The sequence below is a fragment of the Rhinoraja longicauda genome, chromosome 11 (assembly GCF_053455715.1).
Source record: "Rhinoraja longicauda isolate Sanriku21f chromosome 11, sRhiLon1.1, whole genome shotgun sequence".
NCBI classification, from domain to species: Eukaryota; Metazoa; Chordata; class Chondrichthyes; order Rajiformes; family Arhynchobatidae; genus Rhinoraja; species Rhinoraja longicauda.
The window spans coordinates 22,608,728-22,629,545 of NC_135963.1; the positions used below are offsets into that span (position 1 = coordinate 22,608,728).

Consider the following 20,818-nt stretch of genomic DNA (forward strand, 5'->3'; position numbering starts at 1 on the left):
CCACCAGAGGAGGCTCTTGGCAAGGGGAAAGGATAATATACACACAGTTGGCCCAGACCTTGAGAGAGGAAGACTCAGAAAAAAAATGAACATTGTTGAACAGAAGGGGATCACAATTAGAAATAGTTAACAAATATCAGACAGTTACCGGCATTAAAATGTGGGATAAAATCTGTTAAGTGATAACATGAAACCCAAATGATAAAACACAAAAAAGTTTTAACTTACTTAAAAAGGTTTTGTGGTCTGAAACTGGTCACTGCATTGCTGTCTGAAAACTACCCCGAGGAGTGAAATAGAAAAACATTGGCATTGATAGTGTGACAGTGTGATCAAAATCACTTGTCAAAAAGGGTCATGGAAATTGTTACACTATAGTAAAGTCCACATGTTGTAAATGGCATCGATAATGTTATACCCCTAAACAAATTCACAAACCTACAGGAGGTTCTAACAGCAACTTCAAATCATTTTATGACTCCAACATTTAAAAAAGATTTCTTTATTCTACACTGATATTTCTGCACTACAACAGATGTTTACAAAGTAATTTCAACATTTCCTAATAAATTGATTCTGTACAGTTTCTTTCTTCAAGGAGAAATTGTAACAAAACTATGGTTATGTGGGTGGCCTTCACTCAAAACTACTTTCATTGCCCTGTACAAAAAGAATAAAACCCTCTAGAGGGGATACATTTGTACAAATATTGAAAGGACTTCAATGCAGTTCAGGAAAAAAAAAGTCTTGATAATGAAGTTAGTCCAGTCAGTTCTGGGCTATTTGATGGAACTTCCACTGGACATAGCTTGGATGCTCTCCTTCTGTTGTCGTGATTGGAGTAGTCAATCCTTTCCAATGCTGTCGGATAACAACAGAGCTCACTGCTCCCATATTTTCTGGGGCATTGGTGGTCTTTTTTTGCAAAACAGTTATGTAGTGAAAGATCCACATTACCACGTTTTGTCCACTTTCTGGACTTTAAGTTCAGGGCTTCTTCAATTTCTTTACAGAAGAACAGCTTGAAGCAGATTCTCTTCGCTTTCTCTGTGAAAACAAGAACCAAGATGCATGAAAACTACTTGCATGGTCAATGATGTTTCCAGATTAACTCTTTAAAAAAAAAGAAAATAACTGGAAGCTTGAGCGGCAAGCAAAACAATAAATAAATCACTATTTCCAAAGAAAGGTAAATGCCTCCTTCCAAAGCTGAGAAATACACATTTACTGGATTGCCAGTGTGAATCAAACATTGAAGGTGAAAAATGACTGTGGATTTAAATAATAATTGAAGGAGATATCAATTCACCTGTCAATTCATTCGGGATGCCTGATGGTTAATACAAGCTTGTTTAAATTTCATCTGAAGTATTACATTCTCTGACATCTTAAACAGTCAAAAAGATCACACTGCCCTGTTTCAATTTTTTTTTTTTCTGCAGAAAGTTTTGATTTCATGACCTTTCCATACTTGGAAATGCTGGTAACTAACTAGAGCATATAGAGCATGATTTAATTATTTTGAAAGTGGCAGGATCCAGATGGCCATATAGCACAATTTCTCATCTTTGTGACTTTCACAGAGAGTGGAAGGAAAGTAATAGAAGCTTTAGGGTGCAAACAACACTATTGGTCTAAGTACCCACAGTGGGTCTGGGACTAAAAGACATAATTTATATATCTGATTACTAAACTGCGCAATCTGTTAATCGAATTGAGATTAACATCATTCCTTAAGTTTTTATTTCGAGGATAATGAATTATTTTACAGCCAGGAACTAGTTTCCCAAGAATATCAAGTTCAAGAATAAGAAACATTAGTTTTTATAATCAACTATGGTATATATTCAATCATTGTCTTTCAAGTAGTTCTGTTAAAACCATTGAGATTCCTCAGTTTACCATATTGAATTTCCAAATAGTTATTTGTATTCAAGCTCTTTTACAGACATTCATTGTTAAAACATTTCATTATGTTACTTATTCCATTCTTACATCTGGGCAGCACAGTGTTGCAGTGGTAGAGTTGCCACCTTACAGCATCAGAGACCCGGGTTCGATCCTGACTCCAGGTGCTGTCTGTACGGTGTTTGCATGTTCTCCCTGTGACCGTGTGGGTTTTCTCTGGGTGCTCTGGTTTCCCCCCACATTCCAAAAATTGTAAACTGTTCCTCATGTGTAGGATAGTGTTAGTGTATGTGAGTGATCGCTGGTCAGTGCGGACTCGGTGGGCTGAAGGGCCCATCTCCATGCTGCACCTCTAAAATCTAAAAGTAAATCCCCTTAGAAAAAGTTTAGCTAGGATAGAGCTCACAATTTCCCATTTAGAATTTTTGATTTTTTAAAACTTATCTTCTTAAAAAAGCTGCCACTTGCGTGTCTCAGACAGGCATTTTTTTATGTCGTGTTTTTGGCTGCCAAGGAATAGAAATTAAAGTCAAAGGCCAAAATAAAATGTTTTGGAGACTCATTGTGACAGAATTATCAATTAATTTATCTTAAAATATGAGCAGTAAGTCCAAAGGTTTGTTCAGTATTCGGCCAAGGATAAAAAAAGTATTGGGAGTCACTGGTTTACACTCTGAAAAGTGGGAGACAAGTTGGAAATTGTCAATGGCAGAGATAGGTAATGCAAAGGAGATGGAAGCTGGAAAATATAATCATGGACAGAATAGATGGTCAAGAGATCACCCAGGATCAAACAAGGTATTGAGACTGCAAACAACATAGTTCAGTCTCAGAATGGACCTGGAAAGGAAATAATCAATTGCTAGAAAAAGAAAATTATAGCAGAAATGAAGACAGCAGCAATAGTCTTCCCAATATTTGATTGGAGGTGTTTTCTGCTCATCAAAATATGAATGCCACTCAAGCAGTGCAACAGATCAAATGAAGCAGAGGGATCAAGCTGTGATGAGGCACTGCTGGGTGCCAGCGCATACATACTAAATCTGACACTGCTTTCTGATAAAATTGCCAGAGACTGATAAAAAAATCGAGTGTAGCAAAGGAAGAGAAGTGAAGCAATGGCAGGGGTTCCCTTACTATGACTGGATTAAAAAATGAATAGAGCCCGACAACTGCAGTCTTACAGTGATATACATTGTAATCTACTATGTTAAATGCTTCAGACTAATGCAAAGAATGATGTGTGATCATTAACTTGGTCGCTGTCAACAGAATACCCTGTGTGACTTTGTTCAAGGTTGTCTCAAATCTGTGTCAGATACCCAGATAACAAGAGAAATTCAAACAATAGATTTTGGATATAGATGACATGTATTAAAGAAGCAACAAACAATTTGCTGGAGAAACTCAGTGGGCCGAACAGCATCCATAGAGGTAAATGGACAGTCGGTGTTTCTGGTTGGGAACCTTCATCAGGACAGAAAGAGTGTATAGCCAAAATTAATAGGTGAAATGGAGGGGTAGGGTAGGAGCAAGAGCTGGTAAATGATGTCAGGAGGGGTTGATAGTCAGGTGGGGGAAGCAAGGGTAAAAATAGCACTATTAGGTGGTATTTTCACCTTTCGCTCCCCCATCTGAGTCCTTCGGTCAACCTCTCCTCATCCAGTTCCACCTTTCGCTTGCTGGCCCTAGCCTCAGTTTCCCCCCCATCCCCCCCCACCTCTTAATACTGGCCATATCCCCTCTACTCTTTCAGTCCTGATGAAGTGCCGCAATCCATAATGTCGGCGTGCCATTGCCACACAGCCTGCTGAGTTCCTTCAGCAAACTGTTGCTCCAGATTACAAGTATAAATTTCTGCGATCTTAGTGCTGTAGGTAGGTCTGAAGAACTTGGGTAATTCCTGATTGCAACAATCTCAATATACATACTATTTTTGGCATTTTCTGCATCAGCTACTGTCACCTTTATTTCTGCCACCAAGATACCATAATTGCGATCGAGACACTGATCCAAAGACCGATCCTTTGGCAGATCCTTACAACTTAGCCACCCATTATTTATCCAAACTTAACAGAATAATACAAAGAAGTTTTACAACTGTATATAGGATTTCAAAATCTGCAAAAGCATTTCCAATTTTCAAACAGTTAAAGAATTACCAGACTACTGTAACCAGGTTATGTTTTCCTAGTACTGGGGGGAAAAAATGTTTTTGGGGGGGGGGGGCAGGAGAACTGTGGTGTGGTAGACAAGAGATAATGTTAAAAAAAAAATTCTGAAGCACTCTAAAATGGTTGTACAGTGAATTGGTTTGACCTTCAGTCTTATTCTAATCTAATGCCATCTTCATTGTTTAATCAGCCAGTAAAGGTCAAAGCTGTATTTAACATTTTAACTATTTTGTACACCACTGAAAATGCCCCGCAGCAAATCTTCATTTCCAACATTTCAAAACTGACATTCTGTTCAATTTTATGCTGATTGATATAAAGAACATGATAGGGATCCATTAATATTCTATAAATACACCAAAGCCATAAACTATGTATCAGACTCAAGTACAAGGTTTCTCTAACTGTTCTCATCATATATATGGCTTTACTACAGGAAGATGTTCCCAAATTATTAAAGGTAAATACCAATTTCGAGAAAACATTAATGATCTCTTTCCACTAATTGAAGGAAATTCGATCCAGTATACTAAAAATCCACGAAACAAAAACATAAATTTCCTACTATGCAGAGTAATTCTGCACTTGTTCTGTTTGTCTTGAATGAATCACAAAATTTAGGAGCAAAGATAGAATTAAGTTGGATCAGGCATTTTGAAAATTGCTTGCAAAACAACCATGAGGAATAGTTAGCCCAATTTGAGAGGAACGTCAGGCAATGGAAGCGTTCTTTCAGGTGAGTTCCAGCATACATGCTATCTGTAAAGGTCTGGTGTTTTGAGATGTTAAAATTAATTTATTTTCATTTTTTCTATGTGCAAATTACTGCAGAAAATGCAATCAATCTCCCCACATACTCGCCAAAACTAGTGCTAAATGTGTCACCCAGATTTCACTTTTGGTTTTCACTCGGATCCTTCCCAAAATCTTAAAGCTTTACTGCAAAACAAATCACAAACAGAAATTAGTGAATCCAACACTTGATAGAACTCATTCAAATATCACATTATACCCCTCAACTTCCTCAACAAATCACAATCTGCATGAATTAGCAGCAACACTTCCTCCTTGATAACCATCAGCACAGAAGCTCCTCTAAACTGCGTGGTCAGACCCCTGCTCCACTCACTCTACACTCACAACTGTGTAGCCGCACACAGTTCAAACTCTATCTTCAAGTTCACTGACAACACTCCCATTGTTGGCAGAATTAGAGATGGCGATGAGTCAAAGAGTTTAGGAGGGAGATGGATCAATTGACAAAATGGTGCCAGAACAACAACCTTGCTCTCAACGTCAGCAAGACAAGGAACTTATTGTGAATTATGGAAGAGGAAGGACGAGGATCCACAAATTTGTCTTTATCCCGACGGTGGTGGAGAGTAAAAACCTTCAAATTCCTGGACAACCATATATCTGAAGATCTGTCCTGGACCCAGTACATCGATGCAATCATAAAGAAACCCCATCAACGCCTCTACTTCCTGAGAAGATTAAGGAGATTCAGTATGTCAACAAATACTCTCTTGAACTTCTACAGGTGTGCAGTAGAGAGCATATTGACTGGTTGCATCATGGTTGACTGGTTCAACAACTCGAATGCCCAGGACAGAAGAAGATTGCAAAAGGTGGTGGTGAACACTGCCCAGTCCATCACAGGTACTGACCTCGCTACCATCGAAGGGATCTACACGAGTCGCTGCCTCAAGAAGGCACATGTCATTGGGAAGAAGGTGTAGGAGCCTGAAAACTAACATCCAGGTTCAGGAGCAGCATCTTCCTGACAATCATCAGGCTATTGAGCACTAATACCTCAAAATAGGTATGTGTATATATGTGTGCATGTATGTGTATATATATAAATGCCGGTGTATATGTGTGATGTATTAATAAAAATATAATGCGCCTGTGCATAGGACAGGCTTTGACCGATAGTGATGTTCAGAGATAGGCAGTCATCTGCAGTTTTATGGTGAGAGTGGCAAGGTTAAAAGATGTTTGTGGCAATTTTTTTTTTACAGAGTGTGTTGGGTGCCTGGAATGCACTGCCAGGGGTAGTGGTGGAGGCAGATACAATAGTGGCATTTAAGAGGCTTTTAAATAGACACATAGATATGTAGGGAATGGAAGGATTTGCATCATGAGCAGGAAGATGAGATTAGTTTAATTTGCTGTACGAGTTTATCGAAACATTATGGGACAAAGGACCTGTTCCTATGCTGTACTTTTCTATGTTCTATATTCATATTTAATCTCTTTTATTGCAACTGGTAAAATGCAAACAACTTTTATATGCTTCGAAATACAAAAGGACTGATAGGGGTTAAATTAATGAAGGCAATACATTTATTTTGCAGTGGAGTTTTTGATGCACACATTCCAAACTTTTAAGGTCTGAAATGCTTCATTACAAATCGATATATTTAAGGTTTTTTTGTGTCACCAAGCTTTTCATTGTACCCGTACCTCACCGTACTTGTGCATATGACAGTAATCTTGATTTGATGACTCAAATGAACATTTATAATTTGACAATCAGTCAACCAGTGAGACGATGTTGCAGTCTTTGTGTTGTCATATATTGTGCAGCTGTTTTTTTTGCGTTCAGGCAATTTAGAAATACATAAAACAAGCTCTAAAATTATAGAACTCCGTGCTGAGGAATCTTCATGGAGATAGGACAATAATTGAATGTTATGGATCAGCTCCGACATTGCAGAATTTTTTAAAATGCTGCAGACAGGCATTTGTGGGCCTTCACATATTATATTAAAACGCATAAACTTTTTCAGATTCCATAAAGTCATACAGCACAGAAAAAGGCTACTGAGTCCACAGTGACCATCAAGCTGCCATTTATATTAATTCCACTTTTTTTCACAATCAATCAATCACAATCATACTTTATTAGCCAAGTATGTTTTGCAACATATGAGGAATGTCATTTGCCATACAGTCATAACAATAAAAAGCAACAGGACACACAAAATACATTTTAACATGAACATCCACCACAGTGACTCCACATTCCTCACTGTGCTGGAAGACGAAAAAAAGTTCAATCTCTCCCTTCTTTGCCCTTCAGCCTTCCGTTGACGGGATGATCTTGACTCCCGTAGCCGGCGGCGGGCCTTCTTCATCAGGGCGATCAAGCTCCTGCATCCGGGGGGGGGGGGGGATTTCAGCTGCCCCGTGCCGGGCCATCTACCCCAGGTCAGGGCTTGTCAAACCTCGTGCAGCCTGACTGATCTCAACCAGAGACTGCAAGCTCCTCGATGTTAAAGTCTACAGGCCGCGTTGGAGCGTCGATCCCAGGCAAGGGATCGCACGCTTGGGTGGTAAGTCCACGGCCGCGTGGTGGGGCTCAAAATCAGTCCCAGGCAAGGCCTCCAGCTCTACGATGTTAGGCTGCAGAGCGACCAGAGATACAATCCGGAAAACAATCGCATCTCCGGTAAGGTAAGAGATTGAAAAAAAGATTCACCCGACCCCCTCCCCCACATAAAACAAACCAGAGAACATTTACACAAACTTTTAAAACTTACCAAAAATAACAAAAAAAGTTTGAAAAGGACAGATAGACTGCAGGCGAGGCAGCCATCGTGCGGCGCCCCCTGGTGGTAACATTTTCCCCATATTCCCATTAATTTCCATCCTATCCTTGATTCTATGACTCACCTACAAAATAGGGGCAATTTATGGTGACCAATTAACCTCCCACCCAAATGGCCTTGAAATGGGGTTTGAAACAAGAGCATTTAGGGAAACCCACATGGGTGCAGAGAGAATGTGAAACTCCACACAGAGAACATCAGGTCAGGAGCCAAACCCAGGTTACTAGCTGTGCCATGATGCCATCTCCTTTCCTATGTAGAAAGTCCAGCTTAGAATTCTCAAAGATAGAGGGAAAATGTTGTGTCTTCCAAGTTGTCCAGCACATGGACAGAATGTGCCAGGCAGAGAAAGCTATTTCTGGCTGGAAGTCATTCAAGTTTCACCAGGTGCATAGCACTGACCATGGGTGAGTACTGGTGGTGATCATTAACAATATGCATGTTCAGGGAGTAATTGTTTTCCCTTTACATAAACAGCCTTCAGCATTCTTTTACTCTATTGGAACTTCAAATTTTAAAAGAGAGTTAGATAGAGCTCTGGGGGAATCAAGGGATATGGGGAGAAGGCAGGCACAGGTTACTGATTGTGGATGATCAGCCATGATCACAATGAATGGCAGTGCTGGCTCGAAGGGCCAAATGGCCTCCTCCTGCACCTATTTTCTATGTTTCCGATGTACCTACTACATCTATTGCTCTCCACTCAGTTGACATGCTCTCTTGAGAAGAATGACCCATTGATAAATGAATGCAGCAAAGTGCTGCAACTGAGACAATGGTAGATATCAGTCACCACTGTGGAATAATCTGAGGACCAATAAGTCCATGATGACACATTTAACCACTTCTAGAGGCATAGAGGTTCAAGTGGAGCTTCACTGCAGAAAGTGGCAGATTTGGGAAATTTTAGCCTTTGGAAACATGAGTGGAAGGAGGAAGTTGCTCCCGTGGAAGACCAAAAGTTCCCAAGTTTCCGTTTTTGGCTAATCATGTCCTGCTCACATTCATACTGATGGTAGTCGTAAATGTACTACATTCATGAGCACTTTCACTGGTGAATGAAGCACACATTTAGTTGCACATACTCAAAAGATATTGAATGTGCTTTATACAATGAATAATACTCTACAATGCTTCATGTGAATATGGGTGACATGCACCAGAAAGCCTGATGGGATCTTTTAATATGAGCATGGCTTGTGCAATTGGACAAATGCAATTTGCAATTGATTTTATGCAGCATTTCAGACAGCTTAAGAAAATGTGCAACAAGATTGAATTTCTATGCCAGAGTCTCTGTGGTGACGGCTTAGCAATTAACAATTGATTTCAGGTTCTCTTACATGCACTTCATAACCACAATCTAATATTCCTAGCCATTCAGATCTTAGGAAACATTTTGTATAGTGTAAAATCATCCACTAACTCTCAGCAGTAATCAAAAATATATTGCAACTTTTTTTATATACAACACTTACTGAAATCAGGCAATTTTTATTCTTGTATGGAAAAAAGTGTTTGCAATCTATATACTAAAACTCTTGTTTGTTTGTTTATTTGTTCCTGAACTACAGCCAAAACGGTATGGGATAGCGCGACAATTTTAGGCCTACCTTACTCACCGTCGGTGCTAATTGAAGAAGTTTCATTAAAATGTGAATAAGTTAAAAAAATATAACACCGATTTCAAAGTGTAAATCTATCTCCTCGGGAGGGAGGGGGGTGGAGGGAGGATAAGGGGGGTTGAGGGGGATGGAGGGAGGGGGGAAGGGTTGCTGTACCAATGCAGGAGAGGTTTGGGCCCATTTGGTCTAGTTACTTCTAAACTTCCGTACCTGCAGTTAGCAACTATGTAATTGGATCATATAGAGCAGAAAAGCTGTACAGATTTCTTGATCCATTTTGTAAAAAAACTATTCTTATGTAAGAGAATCACAAGAACAGGAATGGGTGAGAGTTGAGCCTGATCCACAGTTTAAATTCCATCATTATAAATCTGTGCCCCATTTGCCTTTTGTGATTCAGTGTACCTCAATATTTTGTCATTGTAAAATGTTCACACTAGTCCTGCCCACTTCAACTGATCCTCCATTTTGAATGGAATGCCCATTTGCACCACCCTTTATATGGAAAACATGCATGTTAATTTCATTCTTCAACAACTTTCTCTAAAATTTATGAGCATGTGTTTTGCATTGCTCCACATTTCAATTAAATCCTCTAATCTATTTTAATGGATCTCAATTAGAATAGCCTTCAAACATTCTAAATTTAGGAATAACATATGTGGATGTTGCTGGCAACGTTGGCATTTATTGCCCTTCTCTAATTACCCCAGATCTAGACAGGCAATTACGAATCAACCATATTAGTGAGTCTGGAGTCAGATATGCAATCTGCCTTAACTGTTACATTATACAGAAAGGGAGTGTGCAACAAGTATCTCCATGGCACAGTAGCTTAAAGTACATCACATCACTACTTGAAGCTTTTGACATACAACTAATCTCTAGAGGCAACATAATAAATGTTACTTGCCATCCTTCAACACTAAGTTGCATAACAATTAACTGTATACCAGAACAATACTTAAACAATTTATTCTCATCGGCTGAACTCACTGAATGTCCTGATCCTAAACAGTGTGCACACTGCAGCCATATAGACGTCTGAAACAAAAGCTGAGAAACCTGAAGGTGGAAAGACTCTAAGGGGAGTAAGAGACACCTGTGGCTGACAAGGGAAGTCAGGGACAGCATAAAAATTAAGGAGAGGAAGTATAACATAGCAAAGAAGAGTGGGAAGACAGAGGATTGGGACTCTGTTAACCAATCCGAGTCAGCAGTAACAGGATCGTTCCGAGTCAGCATGGATTTACGAAGGGGAAATCATGCTTGACAAATCTACTGGAATTTTTTGAGGATGTAACTAGGAAAATTGACAAGGGAGAGTCAGTGGATGTGGTGTACCTCGTCAATTATAAAAGACGAAATTGCTGAGCATTTGGATAGCAGTAACGGGATCGTTCCGAGTCAGCATGGATTTACGAAGGGGAAATCATGCTTGACAAATCTACTGGAATTTTTTGAGGATGTAACTAGGAAAATTGACAAGGGAGAGTCAGTGGATGTGGTGTACCTCGACTTTCAGAAAGCCTTCGACAAGGTCCCACATAGGAGATTAGTGGGCAAAATTAGGGCACATGGTATTGGGGGTAGGGTACTGACATGGATAGAAAATTGGTTAACAGACAGAAAGCAAAGAGTGGGGATAAATGGGTCCCTTTCGGAATGGCAGGCAGTGACCAGTGGGGTACCGCAAGGTTCGGTGCTGGGACCCCAGCTATTTACGATATACATTAATGACTTAGACGAAGGGATTAAAAGTACCATTAGCAAATTTGCAGATGATACTAAGTTGGGGGGTAGTGTGAATTGTGAGGAAGATGCAATAAGGCTGCAGGGTGACCTGGACAGGTTGTGTGAGTGGGCGGATACATGGCAGATGCAGTTTAATGTAGATAAGTGTGAGGTTATTCACTTTGGAAGTAAGAATAGAAAGGCAGATTATTATCTGAATGGTGTCAAGTTAGGAGGAGGGGGAGTTCAACGAGATCTGGGTGTCCTAGTGCATCAGTCAATGAAAGGAAGCATGCAGGTTCAGCAGGCAGTGAAGAAAGCCAATGGAATGTTGGCCTTCGTAACAAGAGGAGTTGAGTATAGGAGCAAAGAGGTCCTTCTACAGTTGTACCGGGCCCTGGTGAGACCGCACCTGGAGTACTGTGTGCAGTTTTGGTCTCCAAATTTGAGGAAGGATATTCTTGCTATGGAGGGCGTGCAGCGTAGGTTCACTAGATTAATTCCCGGAATGGCGGGACTGTCGTATGTTGAAAGGCTGGAGCGATTGGGCTTGTATACACTGGAATTTAGAAGGATGAGGGGGGATCTTATTGAAACATATAAGATAATTAGGGGATTGGACACATTAGAGGCAGATAACATGTTCCCAATGTTGGGGGAGTCCAGAACAAGGGGCCACAGTTTGAGAATAAGGGGTAGGCCATTTAGAACGGAGATGAGGAAGAACTTTTTCAGTCAGAGGGTGGTGAAGGTGTGGAATTCTCTGCCTCAGAAGGCAGTGGAGGCCAGTTCGTTGGATGCTTTCAAGAGAGAGCTGGATAGAGCTCTTAAGGATAGCGGAGTGAGGGGGTATGGGGAGAAGGCAGGAACGGGGTACTGATTGATAGTGATCAGCCATGATCGCATTGAATGGCGGTGCTGGCTCGAAGGGCTGAATGGCCTACTCCTGCACCTATTGTCTATTGTCTATTGTCTATAAAACCCCACCTTTAGTCAAAGACATGAAGTAGTTTCATAGAAACAAAGAAACATAGAAAATAGGTGCAGGAGTAGGCCATTCGGCCCTTCGAGCCTGCACCACCATTCAATATGATCATGGCTGATCATCCAGCTCAGTAGCCTGTACCTGCCTTCTCTCCATACCCCCTGATCCCTTTAGCAAAATGCTTCCGAATGTCCTGGAAGCAGAACATGGTAAACAGATCTGCCAGAAAATAATCTTTCAGCTGGTTCCAGGTTTTGGCATTCAGATATGCATGTGCCAAAGTCTCAAACTTTAGTTTAGTTTCGAGATACAGACTCTTTGGCCCACAGAGTCCCCACCGACCAGCGATTCCCGCACATTAACATTATCCTACACACACCAGGGACAATTTACACATACACTAAGCCAATTAACCTACATGCCTGTGGGTCTTTGGAGTGTGGGAGGAAACCAAAGATCTCGGAGAAAGGCAACGCCGTCACAGGGAGAACGTACAAACTCCGTACAGACAGCGCCTGTAGTCAGGATCGAACCCGGGTCTCCAGCGCTGCAAGTGCTGTAAGGTAGCAACTCTACCGCTGCACCACCCCACTAGTGAACCAAGTAATTAATTGGCAAGGTTCTTTTTAACATAATCCATTAACAACATATGATAGCTATGGTTGAATAGCAAAATGCCCTATTGCACTGTCTAGCATCTGGTTAGTAAACATTGATCAGACCCTGCTGAGATTGAGTACAGTGCTGTAAATTGTACATGTTTGATTTAAGTAAGTATAATTCAGTCAGATAGGTTTTCAGTGGTGATATCTATTAACATAGTGAAAACAATGTTCAAATATTTATAAAACTAAGGAAAACTTTATAGAAACAGAATGGATACCCATAATTTTTATATCGATTTTACTTAAAATGGGTTAAATAATGACTATAGAAAGCTTGATATTTCAATACAAAAAGGCATAATTCATAAATTATACATTTTAACCACTTTGGCAGATAACATTATTTTATTAGCCCGTGCAAATTTAGTTAAGAGTTGCTGGATATTATCCTTTTATCAGTGCTTACCGAGTTTGGTGTGAGAGGTGCAGCTCCAACAACATCAATGAACTGATCTTTTCCTTCTCCCTTAATTTCCTCAGAACTAGTTCCCACAGTTCCTATCTGTCCGTCTATGCCAAAGCCTTCTCCTGATGCTAAGTTTGTTGTCCCTGCCTTTGCCAGTGCCTCATATCGATGTCGTAGCATCTGAAGTTCATATTCGCAATTGGCATAAGCTTGCTTGAGCTCATACAGTAACACCAGATCGCTGCGAAGTTCATTGAACATGTGCACAATCTCTTCTGTGGGCATTGGATTTAGATCTGCAAAGCAAGATCAAACAAAACAATATAAACATTTTTTTGTAAACTTTCATAAGTGTAAACAGCCAGTTTGCCTATCTAAAAGCTGTCTAATACGTATTAGTAATGTTGTATCATGGGAGCCTGGTATTATCAGATACATGGCAGTTTGACAAAATATATCTAAATTTGTATTATAATTTCAGTTTTGACTAAATCAAGCTTCAGAACTGTAGCCGTGTAGAGCTGTGAGAACACCTGCACCATTCCTCATAGGTTACCTTACCGGTAATACAATTGTGCCCCCTTAATACATCAGCTTCCCTGCAACATAGTTATCACCATCAAAGAAATCCCGAAACGCCCCCGGTTACGATTATTGGCACCTAGCAAGGCCAGACCCATCATCAAAGATGATAAACAAAACAAGGCTACTTTTTATATCAGTGTAGTGGATCATTGATCTTGGACTTGTTCCTGAAAAAAACCCTCTTCCTTTTAATGATAACTTCCTCTGGAACTCTAACATTCCTCACACTGAAACAGTTAACATAATATTGTTGCAAACCAAAACTATCCAAAATATAGAATGGTGTGTGTTAATAGTACATCCACATTGAAAACTTTTTTTTGAAAGTTTCTTAAAAAAATGTTTTTACCTCCATCACATACATTTCTGAAATCACATTCTGAAATTTAAAATAGGAATTATATGGTTTGGTAAAAAGCAGAATTGTCTTGCTGATTAATTACAGAGATCACAGGTTGAAGTATTTTAACTAAAGCACACAGCATTATTTATTGGTAAAGATTCTCTTGACATAAAAGGTTATTGTTGCATTCTTATTTTATTTTAGGTTAAAATTTATCTGTAGAACATTTTACGATGCAACAAGCTTAAGTATTGCTAGTTTTAGTCCTTAAAGACATATGAGCCATGAAATTGTCCGGTGTAATTCTGCACGAAACAATCCATGCTTGACTAATAACCTCATGTCAAGATCGTCCAAAATGACTTAATACACAATGCTGACAATAAAACTCTGGCATTTATCAGAATTTGTTTTTCTATTTAAGAAATATAGAAAAAAAATCAAACTTTGTCAATTTTTATCAAATTTTGCAGAATATTAGAGCAAATTTGAATGCATAATCCATGCTGACATCACAGGGTAATGTTAAAGAAGTGCTGAATTTGTGAATGGCATTGTTTGAATGAATTTAAAATACCTTTTTATTCCATCCAAATGAATACGAGGTTTTTCCTGTGCTTCAAGCAACATCACCAGAAAGAGACTTTCTCGTCATACAATCAATCACTACTGGATTTGTGTACTTACTGTCTACGAGGTGACAACTGCATGTGCCAATATATAAACCTCTGCACCTCAATACCAATATATTGTCTGGGGTACTGAAGATGTGATCAATACTATTAAATTCTGGTCACTTTGTTCTATTCATCTCCGCACAATCGTATAGAAAATATGCAATATTTAATCAGTCTGAAATTAATGACCTATATTTTCCAACTAATTATTTGCTATCAAGCCATTTACAGTATTGTGCTGTTGCTTTATTCGCTTTGTTAGAAACTGAATTCCAGTTGTTCTGCAATTGGTTATACATAGAACCAAACTGACTGGATTTAACCAAAATTCCAAAAGCAAAAGGGAAATACTACCACTATTTTCTGCAACTCAACCTGTTTTTATTAGTGTTTACAGGTCTGAAGCAGGAAAATACACTTTTGTTTTTACTATGACAATCTCATTGCACTTTACTTTCTTTTGATTGTCCTTTTCCCAAATACTAAATAAATTTGGCAATTTCACTGAATATATTGCTCAAAATAAATAGCATAAAGGTAATCAATGTACACATCTTTTTACTTTTGAAAGTAATCAATAATATAATGAGGATTTCCATTCCTTACTTACCAACTCCCAATTCCGTCAGCATCTGTTCAATGGCTTTGATTTTTTTCTGTCCAACTGAGCTTGGTAGTTTCATCTAAAGTCAGAAAGCAGATATTAACAATCAGACAAATTTATTACAACTGTTACAACAATTTTGAAATGACTTAATTCAGAGTATCTCATTTACAAATATTAGATTTTGTTTTTAATGATTTTTTTCAATTGTAACCATCAGCATATATAGGAATGAAGATATAAATATATTAGTTATGTTCTGGAAAGATACCACAAAGTTCAAACAAAATTAAATGCAAATAATTACACTAATACGCTGATTTCCCCCCCAAAAGTTGTAAATCTATTAATATTCAAAATATTTCTTTCCTGAAGCTATCCCAATACTGCACTGTGCTGAATGGAGTACTGTTCCATTGTCTAACACTTTCTCAACCCATGTAAACCTTACAAATATACACACGATTATCACCTTCATTTTAACCTGAAAGTTCATATTAAAAATCACATATCAATGATTTTTTTAATTAATTAAAACTAACAGAAGGAATTAAACAGACTGGAGTAGATACAAAATGCTAGAGTTACTCAGCAGGACAGGCAGCATCACTGGAGAGAAGGAGTGGGTGACGTTTCAGGTCAAGATACTTCTTCAAACAGGCTGGAAGTATGAGCAAATGTCTTAGTGGGCTGTATTACACTGGCTATCATCAGGAGTTCTGAATGCCATCGAACTGCAGAAACTCCTACAAGAGTAGTCAAATTGTCCCTTTTTCATTTCTATCAGTATCCTGCTTTGTAACCTGTATGTAAATTGCTTTGAATACATACACCCATCGATCCACAGCAACTTGGAGGGCTCATGGTTATGTAAATGCAGTGCTCTTATCTGACTTCCACTCAATGGAGTACAATCCTTGCCAAAAAGATAAATCTATACATATGCATAAACAGGAGGCAGACAAAGATTGCTGATTCTAAAGGTGTTAACAGAGATCCGAATTTTATGTTTGAATCATTGATGCAACAAGTTGCTTATAATGGAGATAATTCAACCCTTATTCATTCTAACCAAACATCCAAATAAAGAGATATGGTATGTTTCTGTTAATATGTAGAATGAAGATGCTGTAGTATCATTATGCTATCACATAGAAACATGATTCAAAGGGAGATGGCAAATCGTGATGTTTTGTTTAATTATTGTACTTTAATTGTACGTGGCTTTTTAATTGTTTACTTTTTCTAGTCTTAATTGCTAACTTCAATTGTAAGGGATTTCAAAATTTCTCATATTTATAAACTACTAGACCAAGTGGACCCATTGGGCCCAAACCTCTCCTGCATTGGTGCAACACCCTGTCCTCCCCCCTCCCCTCTCTCCTCAACCCCTCCCTCCCCTCTCCCTCACTCCCCCCTTCGCCCCTCCCTCCCTCCTCCCCTCCCCATCCCCTCCTTCCCTCCCCATCCCCTCCTTTTAAACTTAAAAATGTGAATAACTTTAAAAATATAACACCGATTTCAATAAAACTACTTGCATTATCACTAAAGTGACAATGGTGAGTAAGGTGGGCCTAAAATTGTCGCGCTATCGTGTACCGTTTTGGCTGAAGGTCAGTCACAAACAAGATAACAAATGAGTTTTAGTATATAGATTAAAATCAAATGCAATTGGTTACAGCCGGCAGAGGTACTTCCCAGCTTTGTTGCTGTTAAGAGGCATTTTTGGAGCAAGGCTTCCTCACCAAGACCACATTGCCATGCTAGCACATTGGTTGACTCTGGGATGGCCTCAGGAGAGGCACTAAACCAAGGGTGAAGTTAATCTCTCTGCAGTCCTGCACTGGTGGAACAGAGCACATAAAATCTTTTCATTGCACATCACGACTTGGGCTTCTTGATCCCAGGTATAAACCAAATAACTGTTTAATTTGGATAAGTGCCAGTGTCAAAATTCTCAGATTAATCACACTATTCAACCACAAAAAAAGGTTGGAGCAAGCAATAACGATAAATGTTTGTATATTCAACTTTTTATGAAATTATTAATAATGCAAATCTATGAATGATTAGAGGATGTTTTGTGCCATAGTAAAACTAATTTTAGGTTTATGACAATTACCTTTTATCAATCTCGTTTAAATTGGAATCCAAGTCAAGTCTTCAAAAGGATAATGTGGCAAACCACCATCAGCCCCGAAAGCTAAATTCTGACCCACGTTAATTTGAAAAGCAGAAATCTAGTGGCAGTCAGTAATTGATATAATTTCACAAATGATACAGTAATATCATGAGATTATATATCTTAATACAGGCTACACCAACGGTGTGTGTTTATGTTTTCCCCATTATAATCTACACCTGGTTTATTTATAGCATTTAGTAATTTCAATGCCTTGGGGTCTTTGGGCTATAAGAATCACAATAGGACCTGCGCAATAGGAGTTCTGTAACAGAATATATCACTAGAGCACAAGGTACAGATGCATAATAACATAAATTATATAAAATACAGTGCCCTCCATAATGTTTGGGACAAAGACCCATCATTTATTTATTTGCCTCTGTACTCCACAGTTTGAGATTAGTAATAGAAAAAAAAAATCACATGTGGTTAAAGTGCACATAGTCAGATTTTAATAAAGGCCATTTTTATACATTTTGGTCTCACCATGTAGAAATTACAGCTGTGTTTATACATAGTTCCCCCGTTTCAGGGCACCATAATGTTTGGGACACATGGCTTTATGGGTGTTTGTAATTGCTCAGATGTGTTTAATTGCCTCCTTAATGCAGGCGTAAGAGAGCTCTAAGCACCTAGTCTTTTCTCCAGTCTTTCCATCACCTTTGGAAACTTTTATTGCTCTTTATCAACATGAGGACCAAAGGTTGTGCCAATGAAAGTCAAAGAAGCCATTATGAGACTGAGAAACAATTTAAAACCTGTTAAGAGACATCAGCCAAACCTTAGGCTTACCAAAATCAACTGTTTGGAACATTATTAAGAAGAAAGAGAGCTTACTAATCGCAAAGGGACTGGCAGGCCAAGGAAGACCTCCACAGCTGATGACTGAAGAATTCTCTCTATAATAAAGAAAAATCCCCAAACACCTGTCCGACAGATCAGAAACATTCTTCAGGAGTCAGGTGTGGATTTATCCAGGACCACTGTCCGCAGAAGACTTCATGAACAGAAATACAGAGGCTACACTGCAAGATGCAAACCACTGGTTAGCCGCAAAAATAGGATGGCCAGATTACAGTTTACCAAGAAGTACTTAAAAGAGCAACCACAGTTCTGGAAAAAGTTCTTGTGGACAGATGAGACGAATATTAACTTATATCAGAGTGATGGCAAGAGCAAAGTATGGAGGAGAGAAGGAACTGCCCAAGTTCCAAAGCATACCACCTCATCTGTGAAACGCAGTGGTGGGGGTGTTATGGCCTGGGCATGTATGGCTGCTTAAGGTACTGACTCACTTATCTTCATTGATGATACAACTGCTGATGGTAGTAGCATAATGAATTATGAAGTGTATAGACACATCCTATCTGCTCAAGTTCAAACAAATGCCTCAAAACCTATTGGCCATCCGTTCATTCTACAGTGACAATGATCCCAAACATACTGCTGAAGCAACAAAGGAGTTTTTCAAAGCTAAAAAATGGTAAATTCTTGAGTGGCCAAGTCAATCACCCAATCTGAACCCAAATGAGTATGCCTTTTATATGCTGAAGAGAAAACTGAAGCGGACTAGCCCTCAAAACAAGCACAAGCTAAAGATGGCTGCAATACAGGCCTGGCAGATCATCACCAGAGAAGACACCCAGCAACTGATGATGTCCATGAATCGCAGACTTCAAGCAGTCATTACATGCAAAGGATATGCAACAAAATACTAAACATGACTACTTTCATTTGCATGACATTGCTGTGTCCCAAACATTATGGTGCCCTGAAATGGGGTACTATGTATAAACGCTTCTGTAATTTCTACATGGTGAACCCAAAATGTATAAAATGGCCTTTATTAAAATCTGACAATGAGCACTTTAACCACATGTGATTTTTTTCTATTACAAATCTCAAATTGTGGAGTACAGAGGCAAATAAATAAATTATGGGTCTCTGGCCCAAACATTATGGAGGGCACTGTATGTTCAGGGATATTGCATCAATTCTATGAAATGATATATGTCTTTTTTATACAAATTAAGGGAACTGTCTTCCACTATTGTTACAGTTAGAAATAATAATCTCATTCTGTGTCATAGCATTGTCAAATTATAATTGAATTCAACCAAAGAACAAAGAAAAGCATTTAAAAATAAACTTCATTATATAACTTTGATTCCTTCGTGCAACAATATGTGATTGTTCAGGCAAGAAATAAAGTAATTTGTCATTACTAAACATTGAAAATATCCCCAAAATGTTTGTTGAAAAACAAAAGTCAGATCATGTATTGAGTATAGAAGTTGGGAGGTCATGTTGCAGTTGTACAAGATGTTGGTGAGACCGCATTTGGAATATTGTGTTCAGTTCTGAGATTAATAGATCAGGTAGATGCACAGGGTCTTTTGCCCAGAGCAGGGGAATCAAGGACCAGAAGACATAAGTTCAAGGTGAAGGGGAAAAGATTTAATAGGAATCCGAGGGGTAACTTTTTCACACAAAGGGTGGATGGAACATGTTGCCAGAGGAGGTAGTTGAGGCTGGGACTATCCCATCGTTTAAGAAACAGTTAGACAGGTACATGGATAGGACAGATTGAGTGATATGGACCAAGCGCAGGCAAGTGGGACTAGTGTAGCTGGGACATTGTTGGCCGATGTGGGCGAGTTGGGCCGAAGGGCCTGTTTCCACACTGTATCAATCTATGACTCTAATAATAAAAAGTAAGCCAAAGTACAAGGAATAAAGCCTAAGATTTTTTTAAAGAACAATTACTTAACATCATCTCCAATGGTTTTTACAGTAATTCTATTTATCCACACCAGGATCATATCCCCCTATGCCTTGTCTATTTCCATATCAGTCTAAATTTCTCTTAAACATAGTAATTGTATCAGATTGACAGTGTGCTCCAAATATCAACCACTCTTACTGTTAAAGTTTCATCCCTCAAATCTGTTTTTAGGCTCTTAACTGTCACCTTAAAACCATGCTCTCAAAAAATTCCAATTATTCTTCCGCAGATTCTCGTCAATTTCCTCCAGATTCAACCACTCACCTGTACACTCGGAACAACTCAGTGACTGATTAATCTACCAAAATAAATTTCTTTGGGATATAAGAAGGAATCAGAACCTCAAATGGAAACCAATATAGTCAACTTATATTATCATTAATGATATTTTGTCCATGTATTTTTGAAATGGCAAAGCTACCAATCATGTTACTAAGTATAATCATTTTTGCTTTCTCTCTGCTATATGAATTCGGTGTTGCAGATTAAACGTTAAGTGGAAAGAGTGGTAGTCCACCCTCACCTCCC

The 20,818-nt window shown here is 38.9% G+C and overlaps 1 protein-coding gene across 4 annotated transcripts in view; it reads right to left on the minus strand.

Annotated features, from left to right (window-relative positions):
• Positions 1–512: 512 nt before the first annotated feature.
• The window catches only part of dmap1 (DNA methyltransferase 1 associated protein 1), a 60,366-nt gene continuing 40,060 nt past the window's right edge, over positions 513–20,818 (minus strand). For 3 of the 4 annotated variants that reach the window (XM_078407947.1, XM_078407948.1, XM_078407950.1), the window contains 3 exons: positions 15,327–15,399; positions 13,112–13,407; positions 513–1,047 (listed from right to left, as the gene is read on the minus strand). In XM_078407947.1, the coding sequence (XP_078264073.1) occupies positions 988–1,047; positions 13,112–13,407; positions 15,327–15,399 (429 nt within the window). In that variant the 3' untranslated portion in view covers positions 513–987. Of the gene's footprint in view, positions 1,048–4,910; positions 5,022–13,111; positions 13,408–15,326; positions 15,400–20,818 lie in introns of those variants that run through there. The other variant, XM_078407949.1, reaches the window with a different exon arrangement.